At 43.5% G+C, this 16,263-nt stretch overlaps 1 protein-coding gene across 4 annotated transcripts in view; it reads right to left on the bottom strand.

Moving 5' to 3' along the window:
• The window catches only part of SDK1 (sidekick cell adhesion molecule 1), a 616,964-nt gene that overhangs the window by 149,926 nt on the left and 450,775 nt on the right, over nucleotides 1-16,263 (bottom strand). For all 4 annotated transcript variants that reach the window (XM_034988284.1, XM_034988283.1, XM_034988282.1 and 1 more), the window contains 2 exons: nucleotides 12,290-12,405; nucleotides 10,337-10,529 (listed from right to left, as the gene is read on the bottom strand). In XM_034988284.1, the coding sequence (XP_034844175.1) occupies nucleotides 10,337-10,529; nucleotides 12,290-12,405 (309 nt within the window). The remainder of the gene's footprint in view (nucleotides 1-10,336; nucleotides 10,530-12,289; nucleotides 12,406-16,263) is intronic.

Genomic DNA, 16,263 nt, shown 5'->3' with positions numbered 1-16,263 from the left:
CTTGTTTCCTGGAGCTCTTAGCAGTTGAGACTCTTCCGACTCTTGTTTTCTGGAGCTCATCCCCTCCCCAACCCCCACAAGCTGCACCACAGCCTCGCCCAACACCTCGCTCGTACTGTCTCACACTTGTGTACTCTCTTTGCCGCCACGGACGCTGTTCCTCCCACCTGGAATGCCCTCAGCTATTCTCTGCATGGAAGTCTCATTGGTCAGGACCCAGCTGAGCTGCTGCCTCCTCTACAAGACTTACCTGACACCTGATGCTCCTTGACCAGATGCTCTTCGCTGGGCGGCTACAGCCCCTTCTCCAGACCTCCCTTCTCGGGGGCACTGGCCTCAGCCACGTCCCTCACATCTGACTAGGGGAGAAGCTGTACAGGCAGAGGCTCTGCTTACTTATCTCTGCAACCCTTTCAACACCCAGCTGCCTACCTCGCACACAGTAGGCGCTCCAAAGACACCTGGATAGAAGCGTGCATACGCATTTCTGCATGGACAGATGATGAATGGACCAATCAATCAACGTTTAATTGTAATATTATCACAGTAGGAACAAGACTTGATAAGATAGGCACACATTTTTTTTCTTTAAAAATGGAAAACCTAAACTTCATCAACCTTCTCCTTTAATCCTGAACTATTTTTGGGGGTGGTATATACAATTTATAATTGAAAAGCCGGTTTCACAGCAGAATACACATTATTCCTCTCAAGCGCTCATGAAACATTCGCCAAGACTGAGCATGTGCTGGGCCATAAAGCAAACTTCAGTAAACTTAAAGGAATTGAAATTGTACAGTGTACTCTCTGACCATACTGGAATCAGGCGAGAAATCAGTAGCAGAAAGACAAGAGGAAAATCTTCAAACTAACTAGCACAATTCTAAATTCATGGGCCAAACAGGAAGTCTCAAAGGGAATAAAAGAACTGAGTGAAAATGAAACACAATATGTCAAAATACGTGGAGAGGAAAATTTATGGCACTGTTTATAAACGAAATGAGGACAGGCCTCAAATCAATAGTTTAAGTACCTACCTCAAGAAATTAAAAAAGGAAGACCAAAAAGTAAACCCAAAGACAGCAGAAGGAAGGAAATATTAGCAGCAAAAATCAATGAAACTGAAAATCAGAAAACAACAGAGAAAGCTCAATGAAATAAGAAGCTGGTTCCTCCAAAAAAAAAAAAAAAAATCAATAAAACTGACAAATCTCTAGGAAGAATGGCAGAAATAGAAAAAGAGATCAGCAATATCAGGGATGAAACAAGAAAGATGGGGACATCTCCTCCAGCCACGGGACGATACGCAGGGATTACTGCCAGCAACGTTACATGCACACTCGACACCTGAGGGTATCGGTTCCCTGAAAAATCACAGACTGCCAACACTCAACCAAGATTAAGCAGACAACAGAACAGTATAATGACTACTGGAGACACTGATTTTATAATTAAAATGTCCCTCCCAAAAGAAATACCCAGGCCTAGAGGATTTCACTGGAAAATGCCACCAAACATTTAAAGAAGGATTGACACCAGTTTTACACAATCTCTTCTAGAAAGCCAAAGGGGGGCTGGGGTGCCTGGGTGGCTCAGTCGGTTGAGCATCTGACTCTTGGTTTCAGCTCAGGTCATGATCTCGTGAGATCGAACCCTGCGCTGTGCTCTGTGTTCAGTGCGGAGTCTGCTTAGGATTCTCTCTCCCTCTGCCCCCCGCCCTGCTCATGCACTTTCTCTCTCAAATAAATAAATAAATTGTTAAGAAAAAAAAAGAAGGAAAGGAAGCAGAAGAGGGGGAGCACTTCCAAACTTACTTTATGAGACCAGCATTACCCTGACACTACACCAGACAGACAGTAAGTCCAGGAAAATAAAACTGCAGACCAATATCTCTCATCAACCTGGATGCAAAAAATCACCCACAAAGTATTAGCAAAAAAAATCCAACAATGTAAACAATAATTACGAACTAGGACCAAGTGGGATTTCTTCCAAGTGTGCAAGGCTGGTTCAACATTTGAAAATCAATCCGCTGTATCAACAACTCGATAAAAAGAAAAACCACACGATAGTATCACCCAATGCAGTCGCAGCAGCTGACAAAACTGTATGTTTGGTAAGGTGCTCACAGTCCAGGGGTGGGGTGAGAGCGGCTGCTAAGCATTACGGGGAGTGTGAGAGGTTAGGGGTCCAAGGAATAGCTTCTCCGAGAAGGAAGTGAGCTCACCAGGTACTCAACATGCCGGGGTGGGCGCGGAGTTGCCACTTTCGGATGAGGGAGATCTGAGCGTATTTGTGGGCTGACAACCGGTCAGACTCTTCATCCTCCGAGAGAGGAACTGGGGTGAGAACAGAGGGACCCTGATATGGGAGCAGAGGGGGAGGAATCCCATCTTGGACGGCCTTGACCTCTATAAATGCCACCTTGGTGAGTACAGTGAAGCCGAGGCCTTGGGGAGCAGGGCAGGCTGGGCCACGGCACCCTCAGTGGTACAGGAGGCCGGCCACACCCAGAGCCCCGTGGCCGGGACAGGAGGAAGCTGGAGGACAGGCAAGTGGCAGCCCCGGGTGACTTTTTTTTAAACATATACTAGTTTCAATTCTCCTTATAAAGAGAATACATACCCACTGTAGAAATGAGAATATGTGGCAAAATCCAAACAAAAATGTAGAAAATACGCATGATCACACCACATAGATATAACAACTGTCAGAAGTGTGACATGTTTCTTTCAAGGTTTTTTGTCATCTCATTTAGTTTTATACAAGTGTGTTTTTATAAAATTTGGATCTCCTATAGTTTCGTATATTATTTTTTTCACCTAACAACTAGATCATGACTATTTTCTCTAAAAACTTTTTAATAATGACAAAATATTTAGTATACTGTCATTCCGTAATTTTTAAAATTACACCCCTGTGGAACATTTGCATGTTTTTCTTTCTTTTTTTCCAGTTACAAATAAATGCAATGAACCTTCCCATATTCAAGTGTTGGTGCACATCTGTGGTCATTTTCTCAGAGAGCTTCACTACATAATGTTTTCCACAGGTGTCAGCTGGCCTGAGGGCAGAGAAGGAGGTGGTCTGAACTGAGCAGATGGGGACCATGCCAAGTGAAGGTGCTCAGAGGGGTTGGGTTGAACCGCCCTGGGGAGGGTCAGGGAAGGCACAGCCAGGAGGCCTGACAGGGCATTCAAGAAGAAGGTAAGGGATCTGGCAAGATGGCGGAGGAGTGGGAGATCTTAGTTTCGTCTGGTCCCAGGAATTCAGCTAGATTTCTATCAAATCATTCTGAATACCTGCGAACACAACCGGACATGTAAGAAAAGAATAGTTGCAATTCTACAAATAAAAAGGCGACTCTTTCTGCAAAGTAGGAGATGTGGAGAAGTGAATCCGAGGCAATATATCGGAAGATAAACCATAGGGGGAGGGAGCCTCCGTCAGCCAGCACTGGAAAGTGACAGAGCAGTGGAGCACAAAATCAGAACTTTTAGAAGTCTGCTCCAGTGAAGGACATTGCTACCTGAAAGGTGCTCAGGCAACAAAGTGGGGCAGAACCCTAGGTGGGACAGTGTGGTCTCAGGATCCCCAGGGTCCCAGGAAGACTGGGGGTGCCTGAGTGTGGCAGAGCTCCCAGGCATCAGAGCAGGGAAGCTGGCTGCAATCAGCGAGCCCAGGATTGGGCTCTCAGCTCGGGATTGACATATACTGTGAACTGTGGCACAGTCGGGTGACTGCTCTCCAAGCAGGGGCCCACCAAGCGGCAGGACCTCGGCAAGACCCTCCCCCTCTCCCCCCAGGGAGGAGTGGGGCGGGTGAGCACTGCAGGAGTCTGCAGGGTTTGGAGACGCAAAGCAGGGTCATGTGCCTGAGATAGAAATGCTTGGAGTGGGGCTAGAGACCAGGGAGAGAGGAGGGATTGGCTGCTTTTCCCTGAGGGCTCACTAAGGAGTGGGGCCCCAAGCTTTTGGCTCCGGGGCCAGAGATTTGGAAGATGTCATTTTCATTCTCATCCTCTAGAATGGCACGAAAAGCCTTCAGAGAACAAAAGCCACCTAGAGCAATCCAGAGCAAATTATTTAACCTGGCCCCATCAAGGGCGGTGCAATTCCTCCTCAGGCCAAGACACTTGGGAATCAGCGCAATAGGCCCCTCACCCCAGAAGATCAGCAAGAACATCTAGCCAAGACCAACTTTACAGATCAGTGAGAACTGCAAAATCCAGCACTAGGGGGAAAATAGTATACAGAATTCATGATTTTTTCCCCACAACTCTTTAGTCTTTCAATTTTATTTTTTTTCTCTTTCCTTTTTTAAACAATGTCTTATTTTATCAACTCTTTTTTAAAAATCTTTTTTAATTTTCATTTTTACACTTACATTCTACCCTTTCATTGTATTTAATTTTATTTGTGTGTGTGTGTGTGTCTGTGTGTATATATATGTTTTTCTTTCTTCACAATTTTGGGATGCAGTTTCTTCTAATAAACAGACCAAAATACACAAAAGATCCAGTGTATTGTTCTGTTCTGTTCACCTGTCTGGTTATATTCTCTTTTTTTTGTTTGGTTTTTTGTTTTGGGTCTCTTCTGATTTGTTTAGTGTGTATTTCTCTGGGGTCATTGTTGCCGTTTTAGTATTTTGTTCTCTCGTTCATGTAATTCTTCTCTGGACAGAATGACAAGATGGAAAAACTCACCTCAAAAAAGAGAACAAGAGGCAGTACTGACTGCCAAGGACCTAATCAGTATGGACATAAGTAAGATGTTAGGACTAGAGTTCAGGATGACGATTATACAGATACTAGCTTGGCTTGAATAAAGCATAGAAGACACTAGAGAATCCTTTTCTGGAGAAATAAAATCTAACCAAGTCAAAATCAAAAAGGCTATTAATGAAGTGTAATAAAAAATGGAGGCTCTAACTACAACAGAGGCAGAAGGGAGAATTAGTGATATAGAAGACCAAATGATGGAGAACAAAGAAGCTGAGAAAAAGAGATAAACAACTACTGGATCACGAGGGGAGAATTCAAGAGATAAATGATACCATAAAGTGAAACAATATTAGAATAATGGGGATCTCAGAAGAAGAGAAAGGGGGGGAAGAAGGTATATTGGAGTAAATTATAGCAGAGAATGTACATAATCTGGTGAGGGAAACAGGCATTCAAGTTCAGGAGGCACAGAGAACCCCCCTCAAAATCAATAAAAATAGGTCAACACCTCGACATATAATAGTGAAGCTTGCAAATCTCAGAGACAAAGAGAAAATCCTGAAAGCAGCTCGGGACAAGAGGTCTGTAACATAAAAGGGTAGAAACATTAGACTGGCAGCAGATCTATCCACAGAGACCTGACAGGCCAGAAAGGACTGGCATGATATATTCAGGGTGCTAAATGAGAAAAACATGCAGCCAAGAATACTTGATCCAGCAAGGATGTCATTCAAAATAAAAGGAGAGATAAAAAGCTCCCAGGACAAACAGAAACTAAAAGAATTTGTGACTACACAAGTCCTGCAAGAAATATTAAAGGGGATCCTTTAAGTGAAGAGAGAGCCCCAAAGTAACATCGACCAGAAAGGAACAGAGACAATATACAGAAACAGTGACTTTACAGGTAATACAATGGCACTAAATTCCTATCTTTCAATAGTTACTCTGAATATAAATGGGCTAAATACCCCCAGTCAAAAGACACAGGGTATCAGATTGTATAAAAAAGCAAGACCCAGGGCGCCTGGGTGGCTCAGTCATTAAGCGTCTGCCTTCGGCTCAGATCATGATCCCAGGGTCCTGGAATCGAGCCCTGCATTGGGCTCCCTGCTCCACGGGGAGTCTGCTTCTCCCTCTCCCACTCCCCCTGCTTGTGGTCCCTCTCTCGCTGTGTCTCTCTCTGTCAAATAAATAAAAATAAAATCTTAAAAAAAAAAAAAGCAAGACCCATTGATATGTTGTCTGCAAGAGACACATTTTGGACCCAAAGACACCTCCAGATTGAAAGAAAGGGGGTGGAAAACCATTTACCATGCTAACAGACATCAAAAGAAAGCCAGGGAGCAATCCTTATATTAGACAAATTAGATTTTAAACCAAAGACTGTAATAAAAGATGAGGAAGGACACTATCATAATTAAAGCATCTATCCAACAAGAATAACTAACAATTGTAAATATTTATGCCCCTAACATGGGAGCAGCCAATTACATAAACCAATTAATAACAAGATTAAAGAAACACATTGATAATTATACAATAATAGTAGGGGACTTTAACACCCCACTCACTGCAATGGACAGATCATCTAAGCAGAAGATGAACAAAGAAACAAGGGCTTTGAATGACACACTGGATCAGATGGATTTCACAGATATATACAGAGCATTCCATCCTAGAGCAACAGAATACACATTCTTCTCAAGTACACATGGAACATTCTCCAGAAGAGATCACATACCGGGATACAAATCAGGTCTCAACCACTATCAAAAGACTGGAATCATTCCCTGCATATTTAAGACCACAATGCTTTGAAACTGGAACTCAGTCACAAGAGGAAATTTGGAAAAAAACTCAAATACATGGAGGCTAAAGATCATCCTACTAAAGAATGAATGGGTCAACCAGGAAATTAAAGAAGAATTTAAAAAATTCATGGAAACAAATGAAAATGAAAACACAACTGTTCAAAACCTTTGGGATGCAGCAAAGATGGTCCTAAGAGGGAAGTATATAGCACTACAAGCCTTTCTCAAGAAACAAGAAAGGTCTCAAGTACACAACCTAACCCTACACCTAAAGGAGCTGGAGAAAGAACAGCAAATAAAGCCTAAACCCAGCAGGAGAAGAGTATTAATAAAGATCAGAGCAGAAACCAGTGAAATAGAAACCAAAAGAACAGTAGAACAGATCAACGAAACTAGGAGCTGGTTCTTTGAAAGAATTAATAAGATTGATAAACCCCTGGCCAGACTTATCAAAAAGAAAAGAGAAAGGACCCAAATAAATAAAATCATGAATGAAAGAGGAGAGACCACAACCAACACCAAAGAAATACAAACAATAAGAACATATTATATTATAAGAACATATTATAAGAACATATTATGAGCAACTATATGCCAACAAATTAGGCAACCTGGAAGAAATGGATGCATTCCTAGAGATGTATAAACTACCAAAACTGAAACAGGAAGAAATAGAAAACCTGAACAGACCCATAACCAGCAAGGAAGTTGAAGCAGTAATCAAAAATCTCCCAACAAACAAGTGTCCAGGGCTGGATGGCTTCCCAAGGGAATTCTACCAAACATTTAAAGAAAAATTAGTATCTATTCTTCTGAAGCTGTTTCAAAAAATAGAAATGGAAGGAAAACTTCCAAACTCTTTCTATGAGGCCAGCGTTACCTTGATCCCCAAACCAGATAAAGACCCCACGATAAAAGGAGAATTACAGACCAATATGCCTGATAAACATGGATGCCAAAATTCTCACCAAAATACTAGTGAATAGGATCCAACAGTACATTAAAAGGATTATTCACCACGACCAAGTGGGATTTATTCCTGAGCTGCAGGGGGTGGTTCAACATCCTCAAATCAATCAACATGATACACTACATGAATAAAAGAAAGGAGAAGAACCATATGGTCCTCTCAATAGATGCAGAAAAAGCATTTGACAAGGTACAGCATCTTTCCTTGATTAAAACTCTTCACAGTGTAGGGATAGAGGGAACATATCTCAATATAATAAAAGCCATATACAAAAAGCCCACAGCGAGTATCATTCTCAATGGGGAAAAACTGAGAGCTTGTCCCCTAAGGTCAGGAACACGGCAGGGATGTCCACTATCACCACTGTTGTGCCACATAGTACTAGAAGTCCTAGCCTTAGCAATCAGACAAAAAATAAATAAATAAATAAAAGTATCCGAATCTGCAAAGAAGAAGTCAAGCTCTCACTGTTTGCAGATGACATGATACTGTATGTGGAAAACCCAAAAGACTCCACCCCAAAATTGCTAGAACTCATATAGGAATTCAACAAAGTGGCAGGATATAAAATCAATGCACAGAAATCAGTTGCATTCCTATACACTAACAATGAGACAGAAGAAAGAGAAATTGAGGTGATCCCATTTATAACTGCACCCAAAACCGTAAGATACCTAGGAATACACCTAAGCAAAGAGGCAAAGGATCTGTACTCAGAAAGCTATAGAACACTCATGAAAGAAATTGAGGAAGACACAAAGAAATGGAAGAACGTCCCATGCTCATGGACTGGAAGAACAAATATTGTTAAAATGTCTATGCTACCTAGAGCAATCTATACATTCAGTGCAGTCCCAATCAAAGTACCATCAACTCTTTTCACAGAGCTGGAACAAATAATCCTAAAATTTGTATGGAACCAGAAAAGACCCCAAATAGCCAGAGGAATGTTGAAAAAGAAAACCAAAGCTGGGGACATCACAATTCTGGACTTCAAGCTCTATTACAAAGCTGTAATCATCAAGACAGTATGGTACTGGCACAAAAATAGACACATAGATCAATAGAACAGAATAGAAAACCCAGAAATGGACCTTCAACATTATGGTCAACTCTAATCTTTGAGAAAGCAGGAAAGAATGTCCAATGGAAAAAGGCTCTTCAACAAGTGGTGTTGGGAAAACTGGACAGCCACATGCAGAAGAATGAAACTGGACCATTTCCTTACACCATACACAAAAATAGACTCAAAATGGATGAAAGACCTAAATGTGAGACAGGAATCCATCAAAATCCTCAAGGAGAACACAGGCAGCAACCTCTTCGACCTCAGCCACAGCAACTTCTTCCTAGACACATCACCAAAGGCAAGGGAAGCAAGGGCAAAAATGAACTATTGGGACTTCAAGATAAAAAACTTTTGCACTACAAAGGAAACAGTCCATAAAACCAAACAACAACCAACAGAATGGAAGAAGATATTTGCAAATGTCTTATCAGATAAAGGGCTAGTATCCAAAATCTATAAAGAACTTATCCACTCAACACCCAAAGAACAAATAATCCAATCATGAAACAGGCAGAAGATGTGAACAGACATTTCTCCAAAGAAGACATCCAAATGGCCAACAGACACATGAAAAAATGCCCAACGTCACTCAGTATCAGGGAAATACAAATCAAAACCACAATGAGATACCACCTCACACCAGTCAGAATTGCTAAAAGTAACAAGTCAGGAAATGACAGATGTTGGTGAGGATGCGGAGAAAGGGGAACCCTCCTACACGGTTGGTGGGAATGCAAGCTGGTGCAGCCACTCTGGAAAACAGTATGGAGGTTCCTCCAAAGTTGGAAATAGAGCTACCCTATGACCCAGCAATTGCACTACTAGGGATTTACCCCAAAGATACAAATGTAGTGATCTGAAGGGGCACCTGCACCCCAATGTTTATAGCAGCAATGTCCACAATAACCAAACTATGGGAAGAGCCCAGATGTCCATCAACAGATGAATGGATAAAGAAGATGTAGTATATATATATACAATGGAATACTACTCAGCTATCAAAAAATTTGAAATCTTGACATTTGCAACAATGTGGATGGAACTAGAGGGTATTTTGCCGAGCGAAATAAGTCAGATCAGAGAAAGACAATTATCAATATGATCTCACTCATATGTGGAATTTAAGAAACAAAACAGAGGAGCATAGGGGAAGGGAGGGGAAAAATAAAACAAGATGGAATCAGAGAGGGAGACAAATGGTAAGAGACTCTTGATCATATGATCAAGAGAGTTGCTGAGGGGAAGGGGTGGGGGATGGGGTAACTGGGTGATGGACATTAAGGAGGGCATGTGATGTCATGAGCACTGGGTGTTATATAAGACTGATGAATCACTAACCTCTACCTCTGCAACCAATAATACATTATATGTTAATTAACTGAATTTAAATTAAAAAAAAAGAATACTGGAACAAAAAAAAAAAAAGAAGAAGGTAAGGGGACTGGAAGTTGAAATGTGGGGGAAGAGAAGTCCAGCAAGACCACAGGTGGACCACATGGCTAAGACTAGACTGTTTCTCTGGCCCTCTGAACTCTTTCCGCTAGCCTGGCTTCCAGTTCCAGGGACCACCTTCCACTGCTCATTACCAACACTTCCCACTGACTTATCTCCCCAGGGTGCGCAGACTGCAAACACTCTGAAGACACGGACATTCCTGATGACCCTCCTAGGCCCCCACCCAGCACGGGATATGACGGTGGTCTGGACCTCCCTGACACCTGACTTGTGACTGTTGAGAAGACACATGGTGGAGGAGTACTCACTGTCTTCGTGAGTCCATACGAGCTGAGGCGTGCTTGGAGGCCCATCCCCCGGAGTGGTGAAACACAGAACTGAGGTGAAGTAAGCAGTGAACTTCTGCAGGTTCGTTATATACCCATGGTGGACTCCGTGGAAATCTGGTGCAATGGTGACCATAGTGGTGGCCTCAGGGACCTCAGCTGGCCACGCGAGGAGCTGCGATGGGACAGGTTGAGAAAGAGATCCTTTTTAACTGCACACCTTCACTCTTGAGTCTGTATCAGGATTTTTATTTTGTGATTAATATATCTTCAAAGAAAGCAAAGTCGTGATTAAGAAACTCCATAAATCCTACATTTCATGATCCCACTTAAAAATATGGAGTTGAAAGTATATCTCACAGATAATTGAACACAAATATGTACATGTATATATAATTTTATACATGTATATATAAATATCTACTCTGACCCATGTTGGAATAACAGATACTCCTCAAAACTTCACTTTCTCCTCACCTAAAGATGTTGCAGAGCGTAATGTTTTTTAACACTAAGCAATAAACACAACACCATCTTTATTTGACTTAATCAGTATAATAAAACATAAATGCAAATATCAACGAAACATGAACACAGATTTTTTTTTAGCTAGCACCTACTCTGCCGCAAAGAGAAGCCTCTGATTCCATGGGAAGGAATCTTAATTATTTACAATTTATGTCACACTAGTTTTCTGAAAAGAATTTTAGGAGGTCAATTACAATTTTAAAGAAATATAGTACATATACACTTTCCAAGGGCAGCTGTTTTAATGTTAGGGCAACATTATGTACGAGTGTGACTTTTAATTCCTTTGACACCAAATATTTCCAGGGTTAATTAGGTTTGAAGGTTGATATGCTGTGGGACACAAAGTGTATTTTTATATAGATCAAACCGACACTGAGCCATCGAATGAATGCTCTGGTCTTGCCAATAAGATTTGACAGGAAAGTCAAGGAGGCAAAATCATCTTGGTTGATCAATATGATTTTCTTTCAAAAAAGCTTCTGAGTGTAGATTCCTCTGGGGAGTCTAAAAGGAAAAGAAAAGGCAGGGCGAATTTCTAGCTGCATCTGCCTTTCTAGTGAAAACAAAAAAGGGTTTCTGTAAGTTGAATCCAAATGGGAAAAAAAAAAGTGAACCAAGTGTCTAAGGAAATAATACTCTTGGAATCTGAAATTACCAAGAATTCAAGCAGACCACATGGAGTCCTTTCTCCATTAAGATCTCCCCTGAGTTTACCTGCTATTGTAGGACATTAGTGACTATGCTGTAGGTAAAATCAAGGTGGGACCCCAAGTCCAACCAGACACTGATCTAGAAAGCAGGATGGACCTCACTTTTGGAAATTGCATCCAAATACATCCGTGAAGCTCACATATCCTGGTAGCTAAGAACAGAGGGCAGTTGCATAGTGGGAATCTGTGTCTCTAATTCAGGCCAGGTAGGTGCCCTGAATTCAATGGTCTTGGTTCTATGAACAGAACTCTCCTCGAAGTTGAGATGGGGAGGGAGTAAATATCTTTACTTGATAGAAATATCATTCCCTTGATCTAGCGCCCTTTGTTCTAAGGCTGGGCTCTTCTGAGAGGACTCCTCTCCAGGAAGATGTGGTTTGTACAAATGCTGATTCCAATCAACGGAGATAGGTTTTCCACTGCTAATTTTTAAATGGATGGCTTTTCTCAAAAGAAATTGCTCTGTTACATATGAACCACCCACTTGAAAACTAATAATGTGAGTTTCTGAACCAGTAGAGCAGATAAGACCTTGGATAAATGGTGACCCCCACCCCCACCACCAAAGCCAATACACTCGGTAACTTGATACAATGGGTTCTCCATGAAATGAGGAGTGGGCAGCCTTCTCATTGGTCACAAGACCATGACAGACCAGGATAGCCACCCAGGACTCTGAACTAAGTCTGTGTACCTTGTATCCCTGGTTGATGCCATTGATGAACTGCTGAGGTGGAGGGTTCCAGAGGAACTGGATGGTTGTGGAATTCACAGCTTCCGTCTGCACGTTCTGTGGGGGCGCAGTAGGCACTGTTCCAAGGCCGTCGTGGAAGACAGCAAAACAAATGGTAGGAGGCCCAGTAGGGAGAAGAGATGAGAAAGAAACTCTTAGCTGCCACTCATGATTCACAGGCCATTATGGCATTCAGAACAGGGAAGTGTGATGAATGTTTCTGGAAGCTAATAGTGGCATTACAAAGAAAAAGAACTGGGGCTATTTCTCATTTTCTGCTGGAGAATTCTTTAAGGCATTGGCAGAAAAGTGGACTGGATCATCACATTCCACGGGTGAGGCTTTCCCAGGAATCCCCAGGTAAATAGTTAATGAGAGCTTTCTCTGGTTTGTTTCTCAGTTACTCAGGGTTTGAGATCCAGGCAAGGTTTCATTGAGAGACCCCCTCTCCCATTAGGTACCACTATGTTTCAAGACCATTTATCCTCCATATGGAAAAAAAAAAAAAAAGCATCCCCTCCCACATGGATTGTTCACTCATTTGGAGGCCAAATTTCTCTTTGTCTGTTACAGGGACCACCATTTTGTCTTTCTGTTATTGACCAGCTATACGCTTGCCAAATGGCCTGCCTTCCAGAAGTCATGATCTTGGGGAGATACTCATGTAACCGAAACAGGCACATCGCTCTCTGGAGCAGTGGACGCCCAGGACAGCAGCCGAATCTGCCCGAGGAAAGCACAGAAGGCTGCAGTCAGGAGGTACCTGCACTAGTTCTGGAAGAAAGGGCAGATGTCTGAAGAGGGAAGGGCCTTGCAAAAGGCCTTCTCCATTGGGAAGATGGAGTAAGGCCCGGTGTTATAGAACCCTGGAGTACCATGAGAAAGAGTGAGCACGGCTGGACACGGGGCACACGTGGGCAGCTGGGCTGAGGAGGTGGGTGGGTCACGTTGGGCACTGTCTCCTACGCCAAACACGGTGGTTGGTAACGTACATGGTGGGCCATGGGGAATCCAAAGTGTTTTGAAAAAGGCGGTGATGTGACATGGCTAGCTGTTAGAGGACAAGGACCTCTGTGGCCCCGAAGGAGGGGACCAGCCCACGGGCTGTGACATCCAACTCCCTGAAAAAGAAGGTCCTTGTTCTTTAGGAGCTTGTTTCAAAAATAAGACACAGAAGCCAAAAGGATCCTTTGGCTCCAGGTAAAGAAATAAAGACAACAGTCTCCTGGAACAGAGCACATGGGGACAGAGCATGGTCCTGTTAAAGATGACTAAGCCTCTCATTATTCTCTTCTTCAAAAGCCCATCTCGTTAGGCAGAAGTGAAAAAAGCATAAAATTCCCCTAAGCCCCTCAAGTGAACTCTTCAAGTCATGCTCTTTTCCCGTCCTCTCTGGACTCTGGCTGATATGCCTCGGTCCCTGCCTCTGCAAGTCGGCAAGCAAACGGTCCGTTTCCCCATTCTGCATTTTCAAATTAAAAAAAAAAAAAAAATGGCCAGGGGGATCACAGTGCCTAGGATGTAGAACGCTGGGAAGAACGTCACATCCGAGAATAAGAAGAAGCCGAACTAACTACAAAATCTTAACTTCTCTTGAGCCCGTAGGAAATTCGAGGTCAACGGGGCCACCGAGTAGTCTGGAATGTTGAGAAAAGATGGGCCTCTTGGAGGGGAGACCATGTGAGTGCTGGGCTCACCTGGGATGGAGCAGGAGACAGGATGGGGGATACTATACAGCCTGGTAGGGAAAACTCAGCTCAAATTCCTAACGAAGTGCTAGTGGCTGAATGAGGGCCGGGAGCAGAGGGCAGAGTGTTTGGAGGCTGTGGATGCCCAGACAAGTTCAACAGTACAGAGACACAGAGGAGGGAATTACAAGGGCTTTCTCATCGGAACCCAAGTGAGCCGGGAGCAGTGAAGTGACATGTTTCAAGGACTAATGGGAAAATCTATGGTCCCAGGGTTCTTGTCCCAGGGAAGCATCATTAAAGACGTCATCAGGAAGACGAAGGCAGAGAGAATTCATTCCCGGCACAACTACGCTGTGAAAAACACTGGAGGAATGTGCTATCAGACGGACACTGAAGCTGTAGATCTATGCAGGGAAGTGGGTGATTTCCAGAACCGGTTAAGATGAAGGTAGGTAGGATATATTTCTTTTCTTATTTTTGATTCACTCTCAAATATAGTTGACTGTTTAAAGCAACAAATGTAGCATTTTATCGGGACTTGTAGTGTGGGTACGAGTGAAGAGAGGGGTCCCGACAGCCCAAGAGACAGGAAGGAGGCCCCGGAGGCACTGACCAGGCTCATACACCGCGCATGTGATAAACTTCAAGATAAACTGTCGTTCATTAAGGATGTTTATTATAAACTCCAGAGCAATCACTAAATGAGTCTAGAAAAGAGATCTAAAATAAGGCAAGAGTGGGGAAAATAATGTAAATATAAGAATACCTAATTAATCCCGAAGCAGGCAGGCAAAAAGGTACAGAAAAGGAGAAAACAGGAGAGGGACAAATAGAAAACAATTGGCAAGATGATAGATTTTAACCTCATTTTTCAAGTCATGTACCATGTAAACAGTATACATATTCATGAAAGACGGGCTATTGGATGAAAAGCAAGACCAACTGTGTGGTGTCTAAAAGAATCTCACTTTAAAGGCGAAGACACAAAGAGCTTACAAATAAAAGAACAGAAAAAATACATGCTGAAAATATAACTGCTCTGGAGTACAGATGGGCAGCACAGGGGGATCTTGGGGGTTATAGAGATCATCTATCTTGATCACGGTTGTGATTGTGGATGGTGTGCGTCTATCAAAACATATACAACTGTACACTAAAAAGGGAATTTGTATCATTTTCTGTAAATTATATCACAGGAAATCTGGCTTTTAAAAACTGCTGCAAACTCTTTGATGCTTTTCTCCCACTGAGGGGTGATGTCTGGGTCTGGGCCCCTTGCACGTGGGCTCCGTGAATACTCCGACCTGCAGAATACCACCCGGGCCTTGCTGAGCCTGAAGCTTCTATTTTCCGGAACCAGTCTCTCTGGGAGCGCCCCGAGCAGCCCTGTAAGAAGTCCAGGACCCTGACAGCAGCTTGCAGTCCCAGGGGAGCCCAGCCTTGTAGCTTTCCCTGCTGAGGCCGCGACGTGAGTGGATCCATGGCCCCCGCTCTGCCCCCAGCCCAGCTGCCAGTGGACCGAGGAGCCACCTGTTCAGGCCTGCTCCAGTTCCCGGCCCACAGCACCGTGACGTATAAGAGAACGCTGCTGGTCTTAAACCTCCAACTCTCTCAGGGAGAGGGAAGAAAAGTATGGGGGGCGACTGGGAGGAGACTTGGAAGTGTTGGGCTTTTTCTCCCAGAAGGCGCGCTCATGGGGATAGAGGAATGCATCGCTCTCTGCAGGCTTCCTTCTGGGGTCTCGTGGGCCCAGTTACTGACTCTAGAATTCCATAAAACGTTCCCATCCAACGTTGTGATATTCTCTAGATAAGACCAGACTGATCTAACGCTTCTAAAAACTTGGCATTTTGCATAAATTAAATCAAGCAATGATTTCCTAGTGCTCTAACGGGACGTCTTGCATCTCTGCATTGCTTTGGTGCAACGTAACGGGAGGCTGATGCTCTCCTGGGTCGGGCTGTTCATCCTCACGTCAGCGCGTCTCTTCGCTTGCCGTCGTCTCAGCAAAACCCCAGGGAGCTGGGCCGACACAGCCAAGAAGGCAGTTCCGTCCTCCCTTCTCATTACCTGGGGCCACGTAAAACCAGGAGGTAGGTATGGCTTTGCCAGCCGCATCCTTGCTTCAAAGCTCATGGAGCTGGACGCACGTTCCTTCCCAAAGTCCCAGGAAGGAGGTTTCGGAGACTCAGGTTCCTCTCTCGCCTGCCTGGGGCTTCGTCCAAAAAAATCACCAGTTGTCCT

This window comes from Mirounga leonina, unplaced genomic scaffold, assembly GCF_011800145.1.
Source record: "Mirounga leonina isolate KUSES-001 unplaced genomic scaffold, KU_Mleo_1.0 Mir_454, whole genome shotgun sequence".
Lineage (NCBI taxonomy): Eukaryota > Metazoa > Chordata > Mammalia > Carnivora > Phocidae > Mirounga > Mirounga leonina.
Note: the sequence above shows the minus strand (reverse complement) of the source record. Positions and strands in the feature narration are given on the sequence as shown.